Source organism: Cervus elaphus, chromosome 22 (assembly GCF_910594005.1).
Source record: "Cervus elaphus chromosome 22, mCerEla1.1, whole genome shotgun sequence".
Taxonomy (NCBI): domain Eukaryota; kingdom Metazoa; phylum Chordata; class Mammalia; order Artiodactyla; family Cervidae; genus Cervus; species Cervus elaphus.
Genome location: NC_057836.1, coordinates 7,941,922 through 7,968,507, shown reverse-complemented (window position 1 = coordinate 7,968,507; position 26,586 = coordinate 7,941,922). Strand labels below are relative to the sequence as shown.

General features: G+C 37.3%; 1 protein-coding gene and 1 non-coding gene across 2 annotated transcripts; one reads left to right on the top strand and one right to left on the bottom strand.

Annotated features, from left to right (window-relative positions):
• Nucleotides 1-1,572: 1,572 nt before the first annotated feature.
• On the bottom strand, nt 1,573-26,586 carry ST13 (ST13 Hsp70 interacting protein). Its single transcript, XM_043880673.1, has 12 exons — nt 26,065-26,586; nt 22,021-22,078; nt 20,620-20,695; nt 18,514-18,584; nt 15,148-15,214; nt 12,642-12,726; nt 12,408-12,518; nt 9,855-9,957; nt 7,428-7,544; nt 6,526-6,574; nt 4,292-4,425; nt 1,573-3,768 (listed from the first exon to the last, which is right to left on the bottom strand). Exons 1-12 carry the CDS (start codon nt 26,172-26,174, stop codon nt 3,640-3,642), a joined length of 1,110 nt encoding a protein of 369 aa, XP_043736608.1. The 5' UTR covers nt 26,175-26,586; the 3' UTR covers nt 1,573-3,639.
• On the top strand, nt 8,281-8,387 carry LOC122680951. Its single transcript, XR_006336859.1, has one exon. It is a non-coding gene; the product is annotated as a U6 spliceosomal RNA (small nuclear RNA).

Sequence of the window (26,586 nt, the reverse complement as noted above, 5' to 3'; positions counted from 1 at the left end):
CCTTGTCCGCTGTTAATCTTAATCGGAGGACTCAGGCCTTGTGCTGCTGCTGCTGCTAAGTTGCTTCAGTCGTGTCCGACTCTCTGCGACCCCATAGACGGCAGCCCACCAGGCTCTGCCGCCCCTGGGATTCTCCAGGCAAGAACACTGGAGTGGGTTGCCATTTCCTTCTCCAATGCATGAAAGTGGAAAGTGAAAGTGAAGTTGCTCAGTCGTGTCCGACTCTTAGCCACCCCATGGACCGCAGCCTACCAGGCTCCTCCGTCCATGGGATTTTCCAGGCAAGAGTACTGGAGTGGGGTGCCATTGCCTTCTCCGCAGGTCTTGTGGACTCCTACTTAATGTGGAAGCTCTCTCAAGAAAACACTGCGTTATGTAGCATACAGACTTACAAACACACTTTATGAATCCTTTTAAAATGGAAATTGAACACAATTTTTCCTATTTCCCATTTGTACGGTACGATATAGAGCAGACAGCATGTCCATCTGAAATGTTTTGCAAACCAGCTATCAAAAAATAATTTCACATCTCAGTGTTCCTAATTATGTACTTTTCTTAAAAGAGAGCTCCCTGAACTATATAAGCATTAAGTCCCACACTATAGAAACAGTGTATTAGATCTTTAGCCTCCTTCTGTTCACACCTGTATTATTAGTACAAAATAAAAAAAGAACTTAGAACTCATCACCTTCCTGTTCGTTTCTACAGTTGCATATGGTCAGGTTACACAACCTGAAAATGTCCCAGTGATATGAGTGTACTGAAGAACATCATTATACAGGATACCTACATTTTCATAGTATTTACACACATTTATGCTATTTACCTCTTCACTACTCTGGTTCCACCTATTTACTTACAAACCATAGTTTTAAAGTTTTTGCCAAATCAGCACACCTTCTTCAGTTTCGATTTGACTTTCAGAAGTTTATCAGCTATCATTAACTGTGTCTGCCTACTTAACGCATGCACTTCATTTAAAGTGTGCTTTATTGGTTATAAACATTGCTACACATTTAATTTTTTAAATTACTGCACCAGTTTTTAAAACAAATTTTTTCAGACCCTCTTACTGGTTGGATAGCATCACCGACCTGATGGACTTGAGTTTGAACAAGCTCTAGGAGTTGGTGATGGACAGGGAAGCCTGGCGTGCTGCAGTCCATGGGATCACAGAGTCAGATACGACTGAGCATCTGAACTATTGGGCCCATCATAAGTGGACTAATAAGCACTTCACCACAACCAATGACGTGACATTCCTTACTTAACCAACGCCCTTCAAATGAACACTTAGCTTCCCATTTTTAAAGTATCTCAGCACAGGCTTCCTCGACGCCCTCTCCTGTTTCTGATATGGCAGAACTGCTTACCTCCCAGCTGCCACCTGAAGATGTGTAAAGCTCCGTTTTACTTAAGAGAATGCATTTTTAGGGGTCCTTCTTAACAACACTGTATAATCTAAAGTATACTGTGCTTAGAAAATACCTTAGGATGAGTGACAAGACATAAAAAATACAGGACATGTGCTGAAAAAAAGGGGAGTGACAGTGGTGGGAACAGGCAATATTCAGTTTGAAGCCATACTTTATTTTTAATGTAGTTAGAAATATCCAGTAACTATGTATTTTTGAGCAGAAAAAAATTCCTTTACTTTTCCTTTTTATAGCATCATTGGCACAAGAAAAGGACATTTCTGTTTTAGAAATGATGTTATGATGTTGAATTCCTAATGAAATGAAGTATGTACTTTATATTAGAAATCTAAAAGCACAGGATACATTTTCAGAAAAACAATTTTACTTTTACCCACTTATGTTAGAACATACTTAGGTAATGTGTAAATCAAATAAAAAATCCAGCAGTAGCTGGTCCTGAGGTACTCACAGCACACATTGGAAATTTTGAGAATGGAGAACACACGTTAACAAAAAGAACATCAGCAAGCTCAAATTCAGGTTTATACGCTGAGTATTTCTAAAGGGTTTAAAACGCATGCTCAATCAGCATTTTTTCTCACTTCACTGATGCATTTCTATTTGCTTGTATACAGCAAAGAGTGAGAACCTGAAGTAACTTATGATTTCAGAAATGTATTCCATGGAATTTACTTCACTGCTCATACCACTGATTCCTCAAATAAGCAAAGTACAGGAGGTCTCATCCCTTGAAATTTCTGTTAAACACTAATACTTTAAATTGAAAGATAGTAAGCAGAAACCTAGCAATTCCTGTTACAGTGCTTGGACTTAAGTCTCATTTAATGTAAGAATTGGATATACAACAGAAAATCATTTTCTTTATCCTTGGAGGAGAGGGAAGGGGAGTAAAGAGAGTTGCAGTATTTAAAAACAACAATGAATCTTGCACAATGCTGACAACTCCACAATGAAGAATCACCATGAATCTCATTAATTCTTTAGTGATTAGGAAGTCAAGTTTCCCTCCTTGTGTATCAATTCAAACTTCTCCAAAGATTAATACTACAAGATAAACTCAAACTGCAATAGGTATTTGCTAAGTAGGAGACCAAACATCAAAGGGAATCCGTTCTTCCAAGGTCCTTTGATATGTTACGATTTCACCAAAGAGAAAATCTAACACTTAAATATGAAATCTCTTCGCCAAGTAAGAAACTGCAGCTATTATGGGTATTACCCTACATAGTCACTGTTGTATTAAATATTAAACCCAGCATTAAATATGCCTGCACAATTATGCTATGAATGATGATAGCAGTGATGTTAGTAAAAAGGGACCATCTTTAGCCCAAGAAGAGTAGGAGGAAAAAACTGTGAAAATGAGCAGAAAAAGCAGACAAAGAATTGGGCATTTTTTTGATGTGAAAAGGACATTTTTAAACACAGAAATACAGAAAGGAAAACATTCCCTTATTTCCCCTATGTGGAAATACGAAATATTTATTTTAGGTATCAGACAAGAACAGAGCTAAGCAATCCAATTTTACTGCAGCATTATAAAAACCATCCCTTCACCACAGTGTAAGATTTAACTGCATGTGCACAAGGGGACATGTGATATAAAATATAGTAAGATGGCTGCTGCCCTGCCAAGTACTTCCAGTCCCTCCCCAGGTCCTACTGCAATACTGGTGGTCCCAAGAGTTACAGAAGCAAATCATTTAAGATAAAATAACAAAGCAATTAAAAAGACAAATCAAAATGCCTCAGTAACCATATGTCCAATTCAAACTTTATCTATTTAAATGCTGTATTTGCCTCCCACTAACAAATCTTTATTTCAAACTTGGAACAACAAATCTTCCACACTGATGTATCTTACTTGCCTAATTAATTCAAAGGAAAAAATCAAAATCATTAGTAAAGAAAAATGTAGGGGTTAATATACCTTTTTAATTTTAAATATTTTTAAGGTTTAAAAATTGCTTAAAGTTTTAAATTTCTAGTAGGAAAACATTATCTGAATGAATACCCTAATGGCAAACCGCTGTAAAATGTTTTCAGCTGCATCTGGGGCAAAGGGGTAGGGATTATCTTCAAAGCACCCCAGCTTTCTTCATGAGAAGGTCAGAGGTACACTGGTTTGTATTATTGCAACATCCATTAGGTGATCTAAGTTGCTTTTCCTCCAGCAGGGCTTTATGTCAGAAGGGCATTATGCTTGACCTCCAAATTTGGCCGACAATTTACTGATGAGATTCATAACCTTTGGGTTGCTCTGATATTTTGACATATTTGCCGGGTTCTGGGCCACATCCTGGAAGGCCACCATAACTTCTGGATCCTGCAAAGAAAGGTATATGTATATACATATTTTAGTATTAAAAAAATATTCTACGGGTCATCAATTTTATTATCCTAAATCCTATCTCTTAGACCTATAGTTATGATATATGGCAGAAACTGATACAACATTGAAAGCAAACATCCTCCAATCTTCCTCATGGCTAAATCAACTCAGGTTTGGACAAGCCCCTTAAGTATAAATATTATTAATGTGCATTTCAAAGTCAAACTCAACTATGTCACTCAAGACAATTAAAGTTATACAATTTTGATATAAAGAAAAGGACAACTGGATATAATTACCAACTATTGCAGAGTATTCCCTATAGACTGCTTTTTAAAAACTTGAACTACTCATTCTGAAAAAAAGAAAATGAATGTCACGACTGCATAATAAGCTACTGGGTAAATTCAGCTCGGTAAAATATGGCTATCAGAGTAACCTTAATATGTTTCCACATAGAATTATGAAAGAAATGCCTTAATGATATAAAGTTCAGCTTTGTTCTTCCAAGTCTTACCTGCATGGCTGCAAGGACCTCTGGATCACTAAGAATTTCATTGAGCCCAGGCATTCCCGGCATTCCAGGCATTCCCCCTCCCATTCCAGGCATTCCTCCAGGAAAATTACCAGGCATTCCCCCAGGAAAGCCTCCTGCAAAAATAAATGAGAGATCTGTATAGACACCGACCATATTCCCAAGTAGTCTGAGAGTATACACATGTGCATGCACAAAGAACAAGGGTGCTGCTGAACACCAAATAGTCTGAACATTCAAACTGGATGCTACAAGACATAATTTTTAACATTAAATTTTCTCTTTAAAAACAAGGCTGTAAATAATTTTTCCCTAGTAACAAAACTAGAGGGAAAGCTAACAGCCCCTTGGAATTATAAAATTAAAAAGTCTAATGTTGATATTGGAGAAGGAAATGGCAACCCACTCCAGTATTCGCCTGGGAAATCTGATGGACAGAAGAGCCTGGTGGGCTATAGTCCATGAGGTTGCAAAGAGTCGGACATGACTGAGCGACAGAATACACACCAATGTTGATATATGGCAGAAACTGATACATATTGTAAGGCAATCATCCTCCAATTAAGTATTTTTTAAAAAAGAAGAAATAAAATTAAAAAGTATAAGAAGTCATCTTGTATCTTCTCAGTCTTTAATATTATTCATGTTTCAATTTAAAGTTAATTCGTGTTTTTTTCTTCTTAAAAACGATATTCTTCTAAGCAGTTATTCCTTCAAGAACTACCCTAAATACATGTTATAAAAAGTTGTGGATTTTTGAAAGTTCCCTGGTGAGCTAGGATTTGATGTTTTCACTGCCGTGGCCTGAGTTCAATCCCTGGTCAGGGAACGGAGATCCTTTAAGCCACACAATGTGGCCAAAATTAACGGAAAAAAAAAAAAAAAAGCCTATGGATTTTTTAATCTTCACCCAAATTGCATCAAAATTTCTGAAAGTGAAAAAAAAGTTCTAACAAAAACCAATCTAATTCTTCTAGTATATTTTTAGATTATAAACTCAAATTTTTCTACTCTATTTTTCACTACCATAAACCATTACATTCACTGGAGATATTCTAAAATCACAATTAACACTATAATGATACAGGGACATCCTAAAGAGAAATACAGGTAACATTAACATATTCTATGGATCAATGGTCATTACAAGTAAAGCTACTATAAAGAAGAAATATATACAACAGAGTGATTTCCATCTGTCTCAACAATTCAACCATGCCCATAAATAACAATCACAGATAAGGAGACCTAATCAGATAAGGAGACATGAAAACAACTTCTAGCTTCTTATGCTGCTGTGACTTTTTAAAACTAGTCTCCACAAAAATTACTGACCCAAGGCAACAACAGTGAGCCAGTCTGCTTGTCAAATCTATCTAATAAAGCCCACGATACAAAAAATTATCTCAAGTGCTAGTCCACATTAGTGGTCATTTTCTAAAACAAGGAACCTGATATGAGGTATTAACTTATAAACAAAAATAAGCCATGAGCTAAAATTTATTTTCTTGCTTTTTCTCCAAGTCATCCCCACCCCCTTTTTTAGTTGCCAGCACATGACCTTTCACAATAGCAGCTACCTTCCCTAGCCTCTGATCACGTAAATTCTAAGTAGAGAAGTGGTGCATAGCTGCCTCTATTACCCTTCACAAGAAAGCTAGTTACTTTGAAGCTGCTGATTCCCCATTACAATGACAAACTCAAAAAAACCCAAAAACTCTTCATCTTTACATAAACTTCACACTGCCTCAATTCAGAAAAGGACCCAAAAATATACTGAGTACCTTTTTAACAGCTCTTCTACCTGTATTGCAGAGGCCTCTGCTGGTGGCTCAGACACTAAAGAAGGTAAAGAACCTGCCTGCAATGCAGGAGACCCAGGTTTGATCCCTGGGTCGGGAAGATCCTCTTGAGAAGGGAATGGCAACCCACTCCAGTACTCTTGCCTGGAGAATTCTATGAACAGAAGGAGCCTGGCAGGCTTCAGTCCATGGGGTCTCAAAGAGTTGGACACCACTGAGTGACTAACACTTTCACTGCTACTATTCAAGGCTTGTAGGAAAATAATATACTGTATTTCCAATAAAAAAATTTTACGAAGAATGAAACTTTCCCAGTGACTAATGGTACTAAATACAATATACACACCTGAACCCCAAAAAGGGGAATAATCCCCAATTATCTACAATATTAGGAGTTTTAATCTTTCAAAATACCTGGAAAAGAGCCATACTGAGATCCTGATTGTCTTCTGGCTTCTTCCTCCTTTAATATGAAAAGGAAATAAATTACATAGTAAGAAGTCTGCTGTCCATGCCTACCTTATCCATACAAACCATGAAAAAACTGTAAAATAAACTAGCTAGAGGAGGTACAAGAAGGACAAGTTTCAAGAGGCAATACTGGGCTAAAGATAACAACCCATCCCTCAAAAAACCAATTTTCAATTGGATTCTCAACGAGGAAGGATTATTTTTGGTGGGCTTCCCAGGTGGGAGCTAGTAGTAAAGAACCCGCCTGCCAATGCAGGAGATATAAGAGCAGGTTCAAACTCTGGGTCAGGAAGATTCCCTGGAGGAGGACATGGCTACCCACTCCAGTATTCTTGGCTGGAGAATCCCACGGACAGAGGAGCCTGGCAGGCTACAGTAGTCCACAGGGCCTCAGAGAGTCGGAAATGACTGATGCGACTCAGCATAACTTTTGGAGATGATTTTTAGTAGTATTTTGGGAACTAAAACTAAAAAGTAACAAGTCAATTTTAAATAGCTATGAATTCACTACTAAAACAGAAGGAATCATAAAACTTAAAATATCAGGGCATGCATTCTAAACAAAGCAAATAATACTGCCAAGTTTTAAATTAATTACCTGGCCAGGAAGAAGTCTTGATTTTAGGAAAACACAAACAAGGATATGAATTGGTGCTACAAAAACTCCCTTAAGAACTTGAAGACTAAGCAATGAAGGGAAGGAGAACCTCCTTTTAAGTAGCATCACTATCCTACAGAACTGCAGCCAGCTCTTTTTATTTTAAAAGAGCCAGGAATTAGAATGATCTCCAAAGAAGTCTAATCTACTATATTTCTCTTTAATGGTTTAGGTACAGAAATCTTACCCTCTGGGCTCTCTCATGTTCTTCCCGAGCCTTCTTAACCCTTTCTATTCTTTCTTTGATCTCACGCTCTTCACGTTTTCGCTCATACTTTCTCCGATGTTCAGCAATTTTCTGGGCCTAGGAAAGAGTCACAGAAAAATGTCTTCTCTGAAAACGGAATAAAGTCAACACCAATCAATGGTTTTGCTAAAGAATTATTTTCTTTGGGGAAAGATTAAACTAACACACAGTTCTGAAAAATTAGTTAGGTTAACCTTACAGAAAAAGACCTAACTGAGGCACAAGCAGACAGCGGATAAATTTTGGGTTAATGAGGCCACCATTAAGGGGTGTGAAGAGGCAGCCATGTTTGAGCAGCTACAGTTCACATGCAGGCAGCAGATCTTCTTAGAGCTACCAGGACCAAGCAGAGCCTTAGAACCTCAATGATGAGGTGAGTGGGCTTCCCTGGCAGCTCAGCTGGTGAAGAATCTGCCTGCAACGTAGGAGACCCCAGCTCGATTCCTGGATCAGGAAGATCCCCTGGAGAAGGGACAGGCTACCTACTCCAGTATTCTTGGGCTTCCCTGGTGGCTCAGACAGTAAAGAATCTGCCTGCAATGTGGGAGACCTGGGTTCAAATCCTGGGCTAGGAAGATTCCCTGGAGGAGAACATGGCAACCCACTCCAGTATTCTTGCCTGGAGAATTCACATGGAGGGAGAAGACTGGCGGGCTACAGTCCACAGGGTCTTAAAATTTTGAGTCGGACACGACTGAGTGACTAAGCACAGCACAGGCTTTAACAAGTCAACTGTGACCCAGAGAAAAAGAGGCTGGGATTTGAAGTTAGAGGAGTGTTAAAAATTTCAAATGTGCTCGCTTCGGCAGCACATATACTCAAACTGGAATGATACAGAGAAGATTAGCATGGCCCCTGCGCAAGGATGACATGCAAATTCGTGAAGCGTTCCATATTTTTTTCATCACAGCACTGTTTATAATTGCCAGGACATGGAAACAACCTAGATGCCCATCAGCATATGAATGGATAAGGAAGCTATGGTACATATACACAATGGAATATTACTCAGCCATTAAAAAGAATTCATTTGAACCAGTTCTAATGAGATGGATGAAACTGGAGCCCATTATACAGAGTGAAGTAAGCCAGAAAGATAAAGATCAATACAGTATACTAACGCATATATATGGAATTTAAAAAGATGGTAACGATAACTCTATAAGCAAAACAGAAAGAGAGACACAGATGTACAGAACAGACTTTGGGACTCTATGGGAGAAGGCAAGGGTAGGATGTTCTGAAAGAATAGCATTGAAACAAGTATACTATCAAGGGTGAAACAGATCACCAGCCCAGGTTGGATGCATGAGATGCAAGTGCTCAGGGCTGGTGCACTGCGAAGACCCAGAGGGATGGGATGAGGAGGGAGGTGGGAGGGGGGATCGGGATGGGGAACACACGTGGATCCATGGCTGATTCATGTCAATGTATGGCAAAAATCACTACAATACTGTAAAGTAATTAGCCTCCAACTAATAAAAATAAATGAAAAAAAAATGTCAAACAATTACTAGTGCAGAGATGATAACAGATGTCAAACTGCATGAAAGTTCTTGCCCAATACCTGCCAGGGGACGGCAGAGACTGGGAACACATAGCAGTTATTTCCCACAGTTTAATTATACTTAAGTTTTCCTCATCAATCAAATGAGGGGCCAAGGAAGAGAAGCATGTTAGTTTTAACTATAAGAATCAAGATGTACCAGGCACTAGTACACAGTACATGTCAAATACTTGGAATCTAGTATTTATTCATAGAATAGAAATATAAGATTCAACAGTTGAATAACTGTTACTTTAGCTTCTTCATGATTATTTAAGAACTTTGTGTTCTAGAATATTTCAACTCAACTCAAGGCTCAACAACCTTGTTGATTTAGCCCTGTTACAAAAAGAAAGAAAATCAAATCATCTGACAGATTAAATTTAATAAAACTTCCACTATCTTAAAGCCTTTGAGAGTAAATTCTTCGGAGTGGAATTTCACACAAAAGGAAAGATTTGCCATGTAGATGCATTAAGTTATTTTAACAATTTTAGACAGAAATACAGACAGACCAGACTCAATCTAGGGTCACATTTTCTAGATTTTCTGTTTTCTCCTTTGCTATAAAGTTGATGCCCCCTTTACCATTTCTAACTTTCTGGTTATAACTTTGCAGGCCTGCAAACAGAACTTGATGCAAAAAACTGCATGAGAAATTAAAGCATGAAAACTCAATGAGATTTCCTGAATTCAATACAAATTTAAGTGATTACAGATTATAACTTCCAATGGTTGTTTCCTTGCATCCACAGTAAATTTACTGCCAAGGGTTAAGCCCAGGAGTATCACCGTAATGCCTTTCCCTTCCTTTAACATACCCTTGGTTGAACTTCCTTCAGCATTGCACTAGCATCTTCATCATAATCCAGCTTACAGGCAAGGGCAAGATCATGGGCAGCTTCTTCCCAATGGCCCAGAAGTCTGAAACAGATTTAAAGTAATTTTTGGAGGCCTTTATCCATATTCATTTATGTAGCACAGTGTCTTTCTTATAAAAAAGGACTGTAACAGAACAGGTTTAAGTTAGATAATGAACTACAAATTTTCATGAACTAATTTAATTACTACATTCCACTCTATAAAAATTTAGTACGAGTTTTATTTCCTCTATGGTAACTGGGAAGCTGTTTTACTAAAAAAAACTTAAAAACTTAAAAATTTTTTAATTCAGGATATATTTTAATAAATTATGTAGAGCCACAACTTTCAACCATCAAAAACAGTTAAGGTGCGTGGGGTGGCTCTGGGGCTAGGGATGGCAGCGGTCCCTGTCACAGCGGCTCCGGAATCAGGAGCAGCAGCCAGAGAGCACTGTAAGATGGGCCGGCTCCCAAGCCAGTGGGGAGGACACTGCTTCTTATTACAGCTGCTCAGAAGCACCACTGGAAGCTCAGATGTGGGCACTCCAGCCAACAGCACAGAGGGGCGCAGGGCAGTCACAAAGAAGCCCCTTCTGACACCCCAAGGAGTAAGCCGACCCTTTCCAGGATCCAGGAACACCACAAAGCAATATGAAACCTGTTCATGAGAGGAGTCAGGCATGCCTTCCACCAAAAAAAGAGACCTCCCCGTGACCAACAAGGATATGGGGAGAACCACCAGCTGCTCAACTAACCACACACCCTCCAGTGATGCCTCTGAATGGTCCCGAGGGGTTGTGGTGGCCAGGCAGGAGCCAGTCAGCCTGGGAGCAATGGAGCCGAGGCCATCACTGGTCTGACAGTGGACCAGTATGGCATGCTGTATACAGTGGCTGTGCCACCTGGCACCTTCTCCCCAACTGGCCTCCCATCTGTGGTGAACGTGAGGCCCTTGACCCCCAAAAACAAACAAACAAAAAACAGTAAACATGATGTGTATTTAACATGCTACTTTCTATATGAGATAGGAAACAATACATGTGTACACATTTTATTTAGAAAAGAGAGGATGAACAAGAAACTAAAGTTTGGTGAAGGTAAGTAAAACTTGAATAGACAGGATAGCAATGGAAATGAGACTTCTCCAAGTATACCTTATTAACTCAGTTTTGACTCTTTAAACATGCAAATATTTCACATACTCAGAAAAGAAAGGACAGAAATAAAGCAAGCCCTAACCCTGAACACAAACAGAAATAAAAAAGAGGCTACTTGTTTATCACATTGACAACATTAACCATGCAGGAAAAATTTATGCAAGTAATTTTTTTTTGCAAGTAATTTTTAAAATAGTATTTTGACTATATCTTATGTGAGATGTATTCTAAGGATAAGAAAAAACTACCAAAAAAAAAAAAAAAACCCACAACAACAAACACTTTACTTAGAGGGTGTATTATTTTTTTAAGGCATGATTCTAGGAGACTAGTCAAAAAATACAAAAGGGAAAACATTTAATGCTGAATTTTAATCGAAAATATCAGTATAAACTCAAAATTTTTAAACTTTTCACCCCAAGACCATTATTTTTTTAAGTTAACTGAAATGACAGTGATGATATCCTGGAAACAATAAACATACCTAGTGGCCAAACTTCAGTTTTCCACAAAACAGTCCCACTAAAACAAACCATGATTCCTTGGAGAAATGGTTTATTCCAAGTCAAAGTACAGAATGAGTTCTTGTACCAGAAGACAAAGCAATGCTCAAAGACAAATGTGGTCTTCAAGACAATCCACAGCAATGCATGACCATTCGTATACCCAGACAGCATTAATAACAATTTTCCAATCTTTTACCTGTATCTTTAACACTGTCTTCATAATCATTAGAGCTACTTTACTGAGTCACCTAATACAATAGGTCCCAAGCATATTCACCTCTATCTGCATCTGCCCTTGAAGCACAGAACTTTTCCAATCCAGTAAGATGTAAACAGCACAGGACATTTCACCCCAAACCACAAAGATTTATCCATATATTAAACTTCGCTTTCAGGTCTGATTACTAATCTGGGTGAAATTCATTTATTTCCCCCCTTATCTGATAGTTCATGTTCCCAAGCAGTAATTGAAATAGTTTCAAGTTACTGTATTCCTTTTTCCATAATATACTGGTTGTTTAATGTTAAGCTACAATAATGAAGTCTGAAAATAAGAGAAAGTTTATAAGATACTGATAAAGTTATTCTCTTTTCTTAGAGATAACTTTGAGAAAAATTCTTGGCTACATGTGGCCAAAGATGTTAACACTGATATTCACTGAATGGAAAAGAAGTGAAAAGAATTCTTATTTTCTTACTTGTTCCGTATGACATAGAGTCTCTCAGTTTTACATACTGAGCATGTATCACATTAGGCTCTCTTTTTTTAATAATAAAAAAAAAAGGTATATTAACATACCAGATTTAAATTTAAAGAGCTCTGAAAATAACTAGGTTCCATTATTTACCTGTGTGCTTTCCCTCGCCACTTGTATGGCTGAGCTGAATCAGGATTTATTTCAATAGCTCTGTCACAGTCTCGGATGGCAGCATTTGGCTTCTGTAATTTGATGAAGACACTAAAAAATAAGTTTGGTATTAAAAAGTATTCATTTCAAACAATAACATCTTTAGGATTACCATAGAAGCAATTCTATCTAAACAAATAAGCAGAAATTAGCTCTTTTATTTAGATTTCTCACCTGGCTCTCTTGGCATACAGAATAGCCAAACGAGGATTTAGCTTGATGGCATCTGTGAACAAGTCAATGGCTTTCTGTAGTTCACCTAAAGTGAAACAAGTTTATTGAGAAATAGTGGATAAGAAATATTAACGGTTTATCTCTTTTACCAGCCTTTCACATTCCCCTTTTAGTCCAGTAGAAGACTAGTTTCTAAATTAATACACAAAAGTGGCTCTTCAAAGCAAATCTTTACTATACCTATACTGTAAGTCACCCAAGACAGAGATAATTTGGGGAACACAACCCCCCTTAAAAATTTCAGAATACCACACTCTTGGTAGGACTTACTGACTTTTTAAATTAAGACAAAATCAAAGGCTAAGGCAATTTTATTCCATTAATTAATTTTCTTTTATCCATTAAAAGGATAAAATTAAACTTATAAAGGAAAAAGTACCCTCACTACATTCATGAGGCTGATACAGAAATTAAAACTAAACATATCAGAGACCAATAAACTATACACAACAGAGACATTCACAAGCCAAAAAAAAGGGGGGGGGGTGTGTGTGGACTAGAACTGATGAGAGACCATACCCGTTATTTTAAATTCATTTTCAGTATCCCATTCTCATAGTTGGCTTCTTTTGTTTATTAGTACCTTCAGTAAAGTCAGTTAATAAATAAACATAATACACAGGAAACTAGTAAGACAAAACAAACAGTTTTAAAGTAAATGCCACAATTCACTATGAAAAATATTTACCCAGTTAACTAAAGCGTTAAGGACCTTAAGAGAACTCATAAAAACGCAGAAAAATGTTCTGTCTTATCAGTTACTCCTACAGATGTCTATTAGAAGTTAGATTTCAATGTCTAATAAGCAATTCACATCTACCATGTTCAAATGAAACTCTTAATTCCTACCCCATCTCCAAATCTATTCCCCTACCCTACATTCTCAACTAAACACTTTTTATATATATAATAGGATAACACAAGTAAATATATTAGAGACAAAGATTTTGACTTTATAAACTAAATGGCTCCTCCGTTCAGTCTAGTTTAGAGGTCAGCAACATTTTCTAGAAAGGACCATTTAATAATTATTTCAGGCCTTGCAGACTTTAACAATCGTAACTATTCAGCTCTGCAGTTTTAGTGGGAAAGCAGCCACCAACAAAACATAAATGGGTGTGGCTCTGTTCCACCAACTCTATAAAAACATGAGGTTGCAGTTTGGAAACTCCTGATCTACCCTTAAGCCCCAAATCTTGCAGTTATTCTTGACTGCACAATGTGAAACCAAAACCCCTCTGTCTCTACTTTTAAAATATATCTAGAATCTAACCACTCCTCATTCTGCTAGGTAAACAGGAATGCTCCGGGACAGGGCAATTAAGAAAAGATTAGTGTGGAAAAGGAACGGTCAGGAAGAGAAGTGGCTGGGATGAACTGCTGGGTACAAATTAAAAGCTGAAAAAGGCGAAGAAGATCTTTATACAGAAGCAGTAAAGCACAAGTAAAGGAACACTGAAGGAGAGTGAGAATGGAAGATTAATATTCAAAAAGAGAACAAGGCTGGGACAGCAAATATGGGATCTGACTCTAGCAGGTCTAATGCTATAATGACCTTCACAATGTATGCAAAAGTTAATTGCAGGTTACAAGCAAAGGAGTATGTAACAATAAAAACAAGTTCTAAGTAAGAATAACCTAGGAACAATGAACAGAAAGCCATAGAGACATTTCAGGTAGACAACCTATTAAGGTAACTGCAATAGTATAAACATAAAGGAACCTGACTAACAGTCAATACTGAACTCATTCTAGGGCCTTCCCTGATGGCGTGGAAACCATTTTAAAATAAAACTTTAGTCATCTTCTAAGTTGATGGATGAAGTCCAAATGCACAACAGCATTATACAACAGCATCTATTCAACAATGCCATTGTGACACTACACCACAGGTATGAAGGGGTCCTGCTTAGTACCCAGTTAATAAATAATTTGTTCTTATAAATTTTAAGTAATTAAACAATATACTTAATACTATCAGCACTCTCCCATTCTGACAGGATTTTCTGAAGCGGTTCTAACATGCAGAGACTAGAAGACGACTGTTATTATCAATGGACAGTATTTGTCAAGAGTTTTACTATGTAAAAAGTTGAGGCTCACTGATCTAATACCCTTTGGGGTGAAGTCATCCACCTTTTAAAAGTCTCTTGTCAGGGGAAAAACACCAAACTATAGTCAGGAAAGCACAGTCTTGGAGTGACAATCAGGATCTGTCCACAGTCTGAGGCAAGATAATGATACTTGAGTGCTCATTTCAGCCTCTCTGTCAATGGGAAAAAGCTGAGTGGAAAACAGGACACTTTCTTCTCCAGCACAATATACTCAAAAAATTTAAATTCCCTTTCACTTTCCCATTATTAACAGTTACTGTAGCAGAAAATGAGAGAAGAAAATATTCAGACTACTACAAAAACATAGCAAAGAGAAAAAAAATAACACTCACCATCATTTAGGGCATCAATGGCAGCCACTTTTTTATCATTTGCCTGATCCATCATCTCCTCAGTTATCTAGGGGGAAATTGAAGATCAACTCAGAATTAGTAGAAAAGCAAAGAGAAACAGAAAACAATTTGGATTTTCTTAGGGGTGTAGTAATCACAACTCCCATTTTCATTCATCCATCTCTGGTCTTCAGGGAATAAAGAGGATAATTATGATAAATAATTAGTAAGAAACCGTACAGGATACATTTTATTTATTTTTCTTTTTTCAGGATACGTTTTAATCTTTCATACTAAACAATAAATTTCACTCCCTATACTCTGCCCTAGACATGATTTTTGCTTCCCTCCATCCCGATCGGAGCAGGTTTTTCCCACCCTAGTTTTTTCAAATCTTTTCTAGTTATTCACAAGTATAGGCATAGCTTTTTTTAAATTGTACTCTGCAAAAAAACACTGCACCTTTTACAAACTGAGGGTTTTTGGCAACCCTAGGAGTCTACAGGAGATATTTTTCCAACAGCACTTGCTTACTTTGTGTCTTTGTGTCATTTTGGCAGTTCTTCTCATATTTCAAATTTTTCAGTAATGTATTTGCTATGGTGATCTGTGATGTTACTACTATGACTTGCTGAAGCCTCAGATGGCCAATTTTTTTAAGCAATAAAGTACTTTTAAATTAAGGTGTGCATTTTTTTTAAGGTGTGCACATTTTTAAAGACATAATGCTATGCCACACCTAACAGACTATAGTGTCAACATAACTTATTTGCACAAAAAAAATTTGTTTGACTCACTTTATCGTAGGGGTCTGAAACCTAACTCACAATATCTTGGAGGCATGCCTGTACTAAAACCCAGTCTCCTCACAAGTGAAAAAGTTAATTCCTAAGAGGCTTGAATCTTCACAACAAAAATGTCTCATTCTTTTGGTCCAATAACCATCCATGAGCACCTATACTAACAGAACAGACACTGTAGAAGATGCTAACACTATAAAGATTATTAATGACAAAAACATAGCAAATGTCCTACAAGAAGCAATTTCTTTAACAAACAAAAATCCACTCTATCACCATCACTATAAAATATGCTGGCTAAATCATTAAGAAAATGATTTGACAGATTTAAAAACTGGAAGGAAAATACCAACCTGTCTTTATACCTAGAAAACCTAATAGAACTGACAAGTTATTAGATTTGCTATGACAATTCAATGAAGTTCTCAGATACAAAAGCTACATAAAAAATAACCCCCCCCCCAAAAAAAACCCCAAAAAATAAAAAATAAAAAAATAAACCCAAAGTTCTTCCACATCTGTAAAAGTCAATTATAAAATACAATAGAAGAGGATACCATTCTAAGAGCACACAAGACTTTCAAGGGAGGGGAAGGGGCGAGAGAGACAATTCTGTTAAAGGACACAGATAAAACACTATGCTTATAAAAAATCTATTGACCAATCTAGCCCTAAGTTACTCAGTAAATTCAAAGCGATTTCAACAAAAATTCATACAAGTTTTGGACAAACTAAAAAATCCTTTTAAAAAGAACAAAGGAAAACACACTTGCCAGATAGTAAGACATCCTGCAGAGCCAGGATAATCTGCAAAAAGAGGACTTCAGTTTATAGCAATATGGTACACACGATACTTTGAACAAGTCTAAAACACACCATTCAAAAGCCATCTATGACCTAAGAATGTAGAAATCCTCAAAGAACAAGATTAAATGAAGACCTGAAATTCAGCCAGATGCCAGGCACTCCACCTGCTTTCAACACTGTGGAAGGTGTCAAACCTGGCGACCTTACAATTCTGGTTTTGAGGATACTGCAGGACACATGAAATGAAGTCTAGATTCAGTGACACAAATGTATCCCGCCTACTCAGCCTCCAATACCGATCGGGAAACCCAAACGCCTATTCCAAAAATAAACCTGTGCAGAGGGCGGCTGTGTAGTGAGAAGACAAAGAAATCTCCACTGAAAATTCATAACCACAGTCACATTACTTGTGTAGTTAAACATGCAAGGAAAAAACCATGAAAATTTAAAGTGGCCCTTGAGTTAGTACACCAAATCAGAGTGTTGATGGAAGCAAACATATCCCTCTCTGGAGAAACTCATCTTCTATTTAGGCCTCAAAAACTTTCCACAAAACACACACACAGACACACACAGTCTCTCTCTCTCTCTCAAACTACAATAAACAAAGTACCTCAACGAGCAAGAGTCAGGAAAAATAACAGGAGAATAAGACCAGGAAGACAAACTGATAAAAGAATTTAATGTGTTTTAAGACTATTAAGGCAAGATCTGAAAATGAGTAAGGAGCAAGACACTTATAAATAACCAAGTCATCTTAAAAAAAAAAAATCAAAGCGAAAATATCAAAATGAAAAACAAGCATTCAAATTCCAACTTTGATGCAACAGCTGATTAGATAAAGAAAGCATACATAATTCATCAGTGTTAAAGAGATGGAACTTAATGATGAAAAGGTCTAATGTGTATCTAACCATGGCTCCTGAATGATAGTAGAGAGAATGGGAAAGAAGCCATTTTTGAAAGAGATACTAGCTGAAAATACTCCAGAGCTTAAAAAAAAAAAGTTAACCACCCTAGGATTTAAGATGCCTAGTAAATCCCAAGTAGGATAAATACAAAGTATTATAAATCTAGACACACTGAGATGAACAACACCATTTTACACAGTAAGTATGGCAATGATGAATTATGACAATATTAAGTAGTGATGAGGGCCTGGACCAATCTTTTAAGCTATGATTTGTATATTACACTGTTTCTCAAGCTCCATTTCATTATCAACCCCCAAAAAAGCTTATTACGCATTTTCCCCTTATTTCTCACCCCCTCCATTTTAATTGTGCAGATATACTCCATACATGTTAATGTGTTATGATCTTTGGAATACCACTAACCATTCTAACACCTAAAGGTTTCTTTCAAGGACCCACCTCCCAAGAATCAATTTTCACCACCTTAAGAGTAATATAGTGTGTTGTGACAAAATCATTTTAGAAAATCACTGGTACTAGATATCCCATTAACAGGCAATCCCATTTGTAGAAATAAATGTTAGGTGAACTCTATAGTTTCAAGAGCAGTTCAACCAGATGCGAAACTGAAATAGGTTAACAGAAAACAAGCATTTTGTTAGAGTATGATTAAAAATAAAGGGAGTTTTCCCAAATATTTTAAGTAATAAATGCTTTCCTTGATGCCTTAAGTCAGAGTAAGAGTTAACACGCCCTTTTCCTAGGAGAAACACATCATAAGATAACTGCAACAGGTAAACTTTCACATTCCTGACAGCAAACAGAAAATAAACCATTGACCTTACCTCTACATTTTCATCTCCCATTTCTTGAGGTGCATCAGTGTCTGGTTCAATCACACCTTCATTGTCAATTTCTGTCAAAGTTGAGAAAATGACAATAAGACCTGTGCTACCCAATATAGTAGCCACTGGCCACAGGAGGCTATTAAAAACCAATTAACCTTGGCTTGTGTAACTGATGAACTGAACATTTTACTCTAGGTTAACTTAAATATTTTACTTTGTTAGTTTTATTTAAACCAATATACTAAAATATTTCCTTGTAAAACACAATCCTATTGTTTTGGTAAGATTACATTTCATTTTAATAGGCACATAATGTAACGTATGTTATCACATTGTAGTAAGTACCCTGCCAAGAGCAGTCACTATTCCTAGAATGTATTACACACAGACACACCACTGATTTAGTCAATGTCAACAAACCGATTCAATGCAAATACTCTGTTCTACACACCAATACACTATGCTTTTTGTTCTTTAATTTTATGCAGATAGCACAAGTTACTATGAAACTCTGTTGTAAATCATGGTAAAATATTTAACTTTACCATTTTCTGTTTTTGAAAACAGCACGGATAAATTTTAAACTAAAGGTATACTACTGACGGGGCTTCCCAGATGGCACTTGTGGTAAAGAGCCCGCCTGCCAATGCAGGAGACAAAAGAGATTTGGGTTCAATCTCTTGGTCAGAAAGACCCCCTAGAGAAGGGCATGGCAATCCATGGCAGTATTCTTGCCTGGAGAATCCCATGGACAGAGGAACCTGGAGGGCTACGGTCACAAACAGTCAGACACAACTGAAGTGACTTAGCCCAGCACATACTACTGATACAGTATTAGGAACCATATTTAGCAAAGTGAATTTGATAAAAGCAGTTTCCTCTAAATGGTCAAAAAAGAATGAAATTAAAATTAGCTACCTGAAATCAGAATTCACATTCAACAAGAAGATTTTTAATTTTTAACAGGAACTGAGCCTCTGTGTGTGCACTCAGTTGTGTCTGACTCTTTGCAACCCCATGGACTATAGCCCACCAGGCTCCTCTGTCCATGGAATTCTCCAGTCAAGAATAATGGAGTGGGTTGCCATTTCCTCCTCCAGGGGGTCTTCCCGACCCAGGGACTGAACTCTCATCTTCTTCACTGTAGGCGGATTCTTTACCTGCTGAACCACTAACTTTGTCTAATTGTAAACCAGCTTAATTCATGTACAAAATGCTTAGTTTTAAAAAAATTATTATAGTCATGGTAATTTTCATAAAACTGTAAGACTAAAAAATATTTTACAGTAAGTAAAAGATCTGATTAAGCCCACAAACAACAAGCCCTTTCCAACACACCAAAGATCAAGAACCAATTCAAAATTTTAAAAATTTTAAGTTATTTTTTTTTAGCTTTTAGATAGGTTCTACGAATTAAGAGACGACCCAATTAATAACTAGGGTATATATTTATAGTCTCAAAAGACCTCCAAATTTATGAAGAAATTTGTCAGTTTGCAGTCTGAAAAAATAAAACCAAATAAAACCCCAGGCCCATGACACATCAATTCTTCTAAACTGAACCAATATTACTAACACAGATGCAGATACTAAAGGAAAACAATTTTTTGGTACTTGATTCAGTTATTTGAAAACTTTTACACATATCTAGAAAAACCTGGGTATATGACCCAACTTTTTCTACAAATTTTTTTTTTTTTACAAAAAAAATTTTTTTTAACAAATTTCATGAAGTCTGAATACTGATCAAGTATTTCCAATAAAAATGTAACATCTGCATTGAGATATGCTATAAATACTTAAATACTCTGAATTTGAAGACTAGTATGAAAAATGGAAAAACAGCTCATTAATAATTTTTCCAATCTGATCACATGTTGAAATGCTAACATTTTACGTATTAGTCTAAATCCATCATTTGAACTAATTTCAACTGTTTTTAATTTTTAAAATGTGGCTACTAGAAAATTTTAAGTTTCATATGTAGTTCATGTTATACTACTATTAGCACTGATTAGTCAATCTAGTAAAAAAATCAACACAGGATCATGTTATAGCGATCATATTATATTATCAAATACATACTAACTACCATCTCCTCACCTAGATCACTTTCCTCACTTGATGGTTCGTCTGTCTTTATGTTTTCCTCCGCCTTCTTACTATCTGTTTTTTCTTCCTAGCAAAGGGAAGGCAAACAATGCTATCAGCATTTAATAACACACCCAATATATATTTTATTAATTTATACAGATTTATGTATACACTATTCACATACATTTTATTTCAATTGTTAATGTTCTTTCTTGTGTTTTGGTAAACTACTTTTAGTTTTCTATTTTTATTGCTCTTTTAAGTAAGTATAGGTCCACTCCCTTATCCAAACCATTTAGACAATGAGTTTTAGAATTTTAAAAAATTTAAGATTTTTAGGAAGCTAATAAAGTGGATATACCACATATTATGCCTTAACAGGCACTATAGTCCACAACTCCCCATAATCAAACACATTACTACTTTTGCAAAATAAAAGTTTTAGCAGAGATACATATTAAACACAATTTTGTCTTCATACATATGTATCATAAGGCAAAATAGCCTATCTAGGGCTCAGAATTTACCAAACTCTGACAAATGACTCATCTAAAAAAAGAATTAACTATTTCTGGAGCTTTTACTTAACTTCTCTCATTTCACCGTTCAAAGATAATGTTAAATAAAACGGCAAATTTTCTTATCAATTTAAGACAGCTAACGAGAAAATTCTGAGAGGGGAGAAAACCTTCTAGACATAGAGGCACAAAATAAGAGAAAAATGAATTCTGAAGAGAGCATTCTTCCCCAACCTTCATCTCTAAACTTTAGCTACCAGCAACCTCCCCCCAGGAACCTCCCTACTGTACACGCCTTTTTGGCAAATATGCTAAAACACCACCCTGAATCACACTCAGAAATACCCCTCAGGTAGTAGGCAGAAAACATAGAGTGCAACAAATTTGGGCTGTTTTTTCATTTACTTTCCAAATATTAATAAAGTACCTACAAAAATACTATACTACATGCTAAAAAAATGATGATAATTATGAATGGGAATTCCCCAGAGGCCCAAAGGTTAGGATTCACTGCAGTGGGTCCGGGTTTGATCCTCAGTGGGGAAGTAAGATCCAGCAAGACATGGCGCATTGCCCTCCCCCACCCCAAAAGATGAAGACTACAAATGCTTACAATTACAGAGCTTACCACTTACAGTTCATGCATATAACATGCATCCAGCATTTATTCTCACTTATTTTACAACACAGTGAATATTCAACCCCACATTCTAAGTGTCAAATCAGATTACAGAGATTTGACCGCAAAATAGAAATTTTACCAAGATCTTATTTCCAAATGATTTCTTGGGAGAAATCAGGGGTGGTAATTTGAGGGCAGCAGGTGAAAAACATTCCTAAGAAACCTTATAGTACTTTATCACTAAACATACAAATGAAATTCATAACTTACCTTGGTATTTTCTTCCGATTTAGTTTTATGAGCAGCAGGTGGTATTTTACCCCCCATGCTTGAGGAAGATGAGAAAAAATATATATTTAGAAAACTAAAATTAAATGTGCACCTTTCCCATTCTATTTAATGTGACAGTTATCAAAAAGAATCTTCAATTACTCAGTATCTTTGATACTGATAATGAAAAATGGCTCCCGTGTGCCAATCACTAAATCATTACACAATCCAAAGCACCTAAGCATGCAATTCAGCAGAGTGAAGGGATTTAATGATAAGGGAACAAAACAGGACAAAATTCTTTAAAAACAGCTTTTCCAAAGAACACAGTAATCAAATATGAGTTCTTTTCAGCTAAATTTTAATGAAGACATTAGAATTCTTAAACTAAGTAAGTTTCCAAAATGCAGCATTCCGGAATCTATTTAGGGTGACATCCAAATACAGTCCTAACAGTTTAATTCATGTTAAAACCTTGGGAGAGTATGGCAAAAACCACTACAATATTGTAAAGTAATTAGCCTTCAATTAAAAAAAAAAAAACAAAAACCTTGGGAGGTAACAGTCCTGCCAAGAAATATATTAAACAAAATCAAACCCTAAGGAAAGATCAGACAAACCCAAATTGAGGTTAAGTTCTATAAAACAACTGGCTCATGGTATTAAAAATTGCCAAGGTCATGAAAATCAGTGAGACTGAAGTACTATTTCAGAACAAAGAGACATGCCAACAAAGGGCAACATGTAATTCTGCAGACTAGATAATAGTAGTGCATCAGTTTCCTGAGCTGATGACTGCACTGCAAAGGACAGTCCTTGTTTGTAGAACACACACACTAAATGGCGCTGGGGACACAGTGTTGGAAACAGTTCAGGAAAAAAGTTCTTCATACTACACTTGCATTCTGTTTGCAAGCTAGAAACAGTTTCCAAAAAATTTAAAACGTGGGAGGAAAACCCAAGAGGCTTTATTCATAAACTAGATTCAGAATTTCTCACACTCCAAATTCTAGTTAACTACTGGAAGGTAACACCAATTTATAGGTACAGAAGTTTCATTTTATGCTTCCAAGATTGAGAACAAGCTAGTTCCCTGTCAAAATTGCAAATTGGACTTTGCCAATACAGGCGTTTACAAAGGACTAGTGAGAGACCTTCTCATGTGGGATCACAGAAGACTTCAGTCCTAGTTCTCTTACTTTGGTAACATTCAGTCTACTCTGTGCTATAGTTACTGACACACATGTACAAAAAACTGGGTGCTACATTCTAAATTCACTGACAGTACAAATGCATTCGGTTCACTTTATTTAAAATATTTGCTGAAACAAAGGTTTACTATATAGCACAGAGAACTATTGGAAAAGGAAATGGCAACCCACTCCAGTATTCTTGCCTGGAGAATCCCATGGACAGGAGCCTGAAGGGTACAGTCCATGAGGTCATGAAGAGTCAGACACAACTGAGCAACTAACACATAATAGAAAATAATTTTTCAATGTATGTATACGTATAACTGAATCACCTTGCTATGCACCTGAAACGTTGTAAGGCAACTGTATTTCAATAAAATAAATGTGTTTTTTTTTTAAAAGACAAAGAATATTTGCTGAAGAACAACGGTCCATGTGCTGGAGACCAGAATAAAAGACACTCCCTTTTATTTTAAATTACCATAAAGTGAAAAGATAAAAAGCACCTACAAGATAGAATGTAGACCGAGTTGTCAAATAGGAGAAAACAGCATCAGAAAACACTTCTTCCTCTAGAAAAACAAAAATATTCCAAAACATATTTCTGAGAAAGAATGTAGCCTCCCCAATTCCCACTAGCTACTGAGCCAAAATTTTTTTCTTCGTATTTCTCTTTGTCCAGTATATTAAACTTATAAATTCTTAAAACTAAATGAAGTTTAAAGGTATAAATAATGGTAGAAATTATGGCAAATAAGCAAACAGATTGTCTAAGCCCTGGTATCCATGACTAATTTAGTACGGAGAAGAGGAAAACCTGAAATGGAAACCTAAAGTAGCATTAGGTTTAGGAATATTCTTAGACCTTGAAGTCTCTACATTCAGCCCAATCTACTATAACCTTGGACTGCTTTAAGAAGGCTGATATGAAGGCAGAAAAGAGAGGAATTAAAACACTTCAGAGACAGCAACCATTTAGGTTTAAATTTAGACGGAAACAAATAACAAAAGCTTGTAGGTTAGTATCTCAACTTAAACGTTCAGAATCAGGTGTGTACACATGCCAAGACCCTTCATTCCATACTTAAGCCAACAATTCAGTCTACCAAAAGAAAATTATAAAAAGAACCAGAAAGAAAAACTGGAATTACCTATGGGAAACTTTAAAATAAGACACAAGGCCATTTTTTTTTTAAAAACACAATACCTGACAGTATTTTTCAAACCTTAAATCAGAATTATCTTACATAGCAACCAGCTCTCCGTCTTAAGTTACAACAATGTTCTCAGATATTTTAACTTCTCTTCAGGGTCCTCACTACCTCTCTAGAGGTGGAACAGTGTATCCACTGGGTATAAGGTTCACTCTTGATGCCAGATATTTCTTTCTGCAGTACAGGTCCCCTTTTCCTGCAATTTTAAGAACTTGGACTAATTATAGGCTCTTTCCTCTAAAGAATGGATAATAAGAGGAAAGCACACAAACATCTTAAGTGACACTTTTGGATCAAATTACGCAGTAAACAACTAAAATCTAGATCTCAATTTCTAGTCCTGAAAATCTAACTGCATCTCTTACGGTTTTTTTTTCTGTCAAAAAGGAGAAATGGCAGAATAGTATTCTTAACTGTTAACAATTGTTACTAAGCTACTACAGTAACTAACTGTAAGTGTGCTCAGAATTTTACATAAATATCAGGAGCAGAAATCTTATAATAACGAGAAAACTGGTATGGGTAAACAAGGACTGAGAAACTTAAAAGAGAAAAAAAATGACTAACCCACCACAAACAACGTTCACGGATTTGAACTTAAATCTCTTTGTTAGAACAAGCTCATTAGAAGAACTAGTCATTGAAATGTTGGCTAATCGTTGGTGCATCTTTCCCTATAAAAATATTACTGAAGTAAACAGATCAATGTTTAGGGTAGTACCTTTTAAGGGTCTCGTTTCTTTGTACTGTCGCTACTTATCACCGTGAGAAGCAATTTTGTATGTCATCTCTTTCAAATTCCTCACCGGAGGTAGCGATTTTAAAAAATCATCTCGGGGAAGGGTTCCCTTTCTTCCTTAACTTCCCCTCCAAAACGCAGAATACTAACCTCTAAGTATCAAACGAGTTTCTGTATTTATTCATTTGTATTACTCAATAGATTGTTCTCATACTGTTTCATAGCTAGCATCTGGCACAATGCCTGTTCAATTTATTTCACGCTCGTAGCGACGTACTCTGGAGTTACAGATAACAAGAACAGACCGTGTTAACAAGCGGGTTCTTAAAAAATCATCTTTCTTACAATGTTTGAAGTGATGGGGAACCGCCACTACCAAAGGACAAGAAGTGATTCCTAAAAATAATTCTACGCACTTAGAATCGCAGTAATCGTAAAGGTAATCACATACAGCTATCACTTGTACCGTAACTTATTAACCACACCAATTTTTAAGGGCATAGTGCGTATAAGAGTTGCTTTGTGTTACTGCGACCTCAACAGGACACCAGAGACGGGAAGAAAAACAACTCCACGCTAAAGAGCAGTCTGGCCGCCCTCACCCCTCCCCCTCAAGTCTACAGTGTCCAGGTCCCCGCAACACTCTGCATCTCCGTATTTCGACGAAGACACACCCCTGGCCACCTCAGGGTGCAGAGAACCCAGCTCTGCCATTTCTTTCCGTGCCTCTGAACCATCTAAGCGTCCCGATCCCCCATTAGCCCTTCGAGGTGGCCTCCAAGGAGCGAGCCCCGCCGCCGAGCTCCACGCTCCACCGCCCCGCGGCAGCTCGGGGCCCAGCACCCTCTCCGGCCGTCCCTCTTCCCTCCCCTCAACGGTCCTCAGGCCCGGGTCTCACCTCTCCACCCACTCCCTCAGGAAGCGCATTTCCTCGGTGTGCAGAACGCTCGGGTCCTGCTTACACATTTTCACGAAGGCTCGAAGCTCGCTCACTTTGCGGGGGTCCATAGTCCAGCGGCGGCGGGAGGCGGCCCGATTCCAGGCCCGGGCGCTACTTCAGCGTGACCGCGTAAAGGGGGCGGCTGCCGCGAGGCAGAACAGACTAGAACCTCCCCGGCCGCTGGCTCCGCCCACCCAACGGTCTCGTGACCCCGGGTCCTTCGCCTGTTCATTCCTACTCCCTCTGCCGCTACCCTGCGCACTGCTCAGAACCTTCTAGAAGCGTGGCTGTTCGTGCTGTTGCCTGCCTCTCCATACACTCATTCTTATATTAACTCTAGAACCGGTCCTCTAGAGGGATCATCCTCCTATCCGGTGCTTTCAAGGAGGCGGAAGCTGTTAGCCTCTGCGGGGAGTCATTTAGAATAGAATAGTCTCTTGAGTGTGACCATTAAATAGAACACGATGCCAGGACGCCACC

Coding starts and splice junctions, on each gene's coding strand:
- ST13 (XM_043880673.1), bottom strand. CDS start 26,174: ATGGACCCCCGCAAAGTGAGCGAGCTTCGAGCCTTCGTGAAAATGTGT. Junction 12,519..12,641: donor CTGTATGCCAAGAGAGCCAG/GTGAGAAATCTA, acceptor CTTATTTTTTAG/TGTCTTCATCAAATTACAGA. Junction 4,426..6,525: donor TCAGTATGGCTCTTTTCCAG/GTATTTTGAAAG, acceptor TTATTTTTGCAG/GAGGCTTTCCTGGGGGAATG.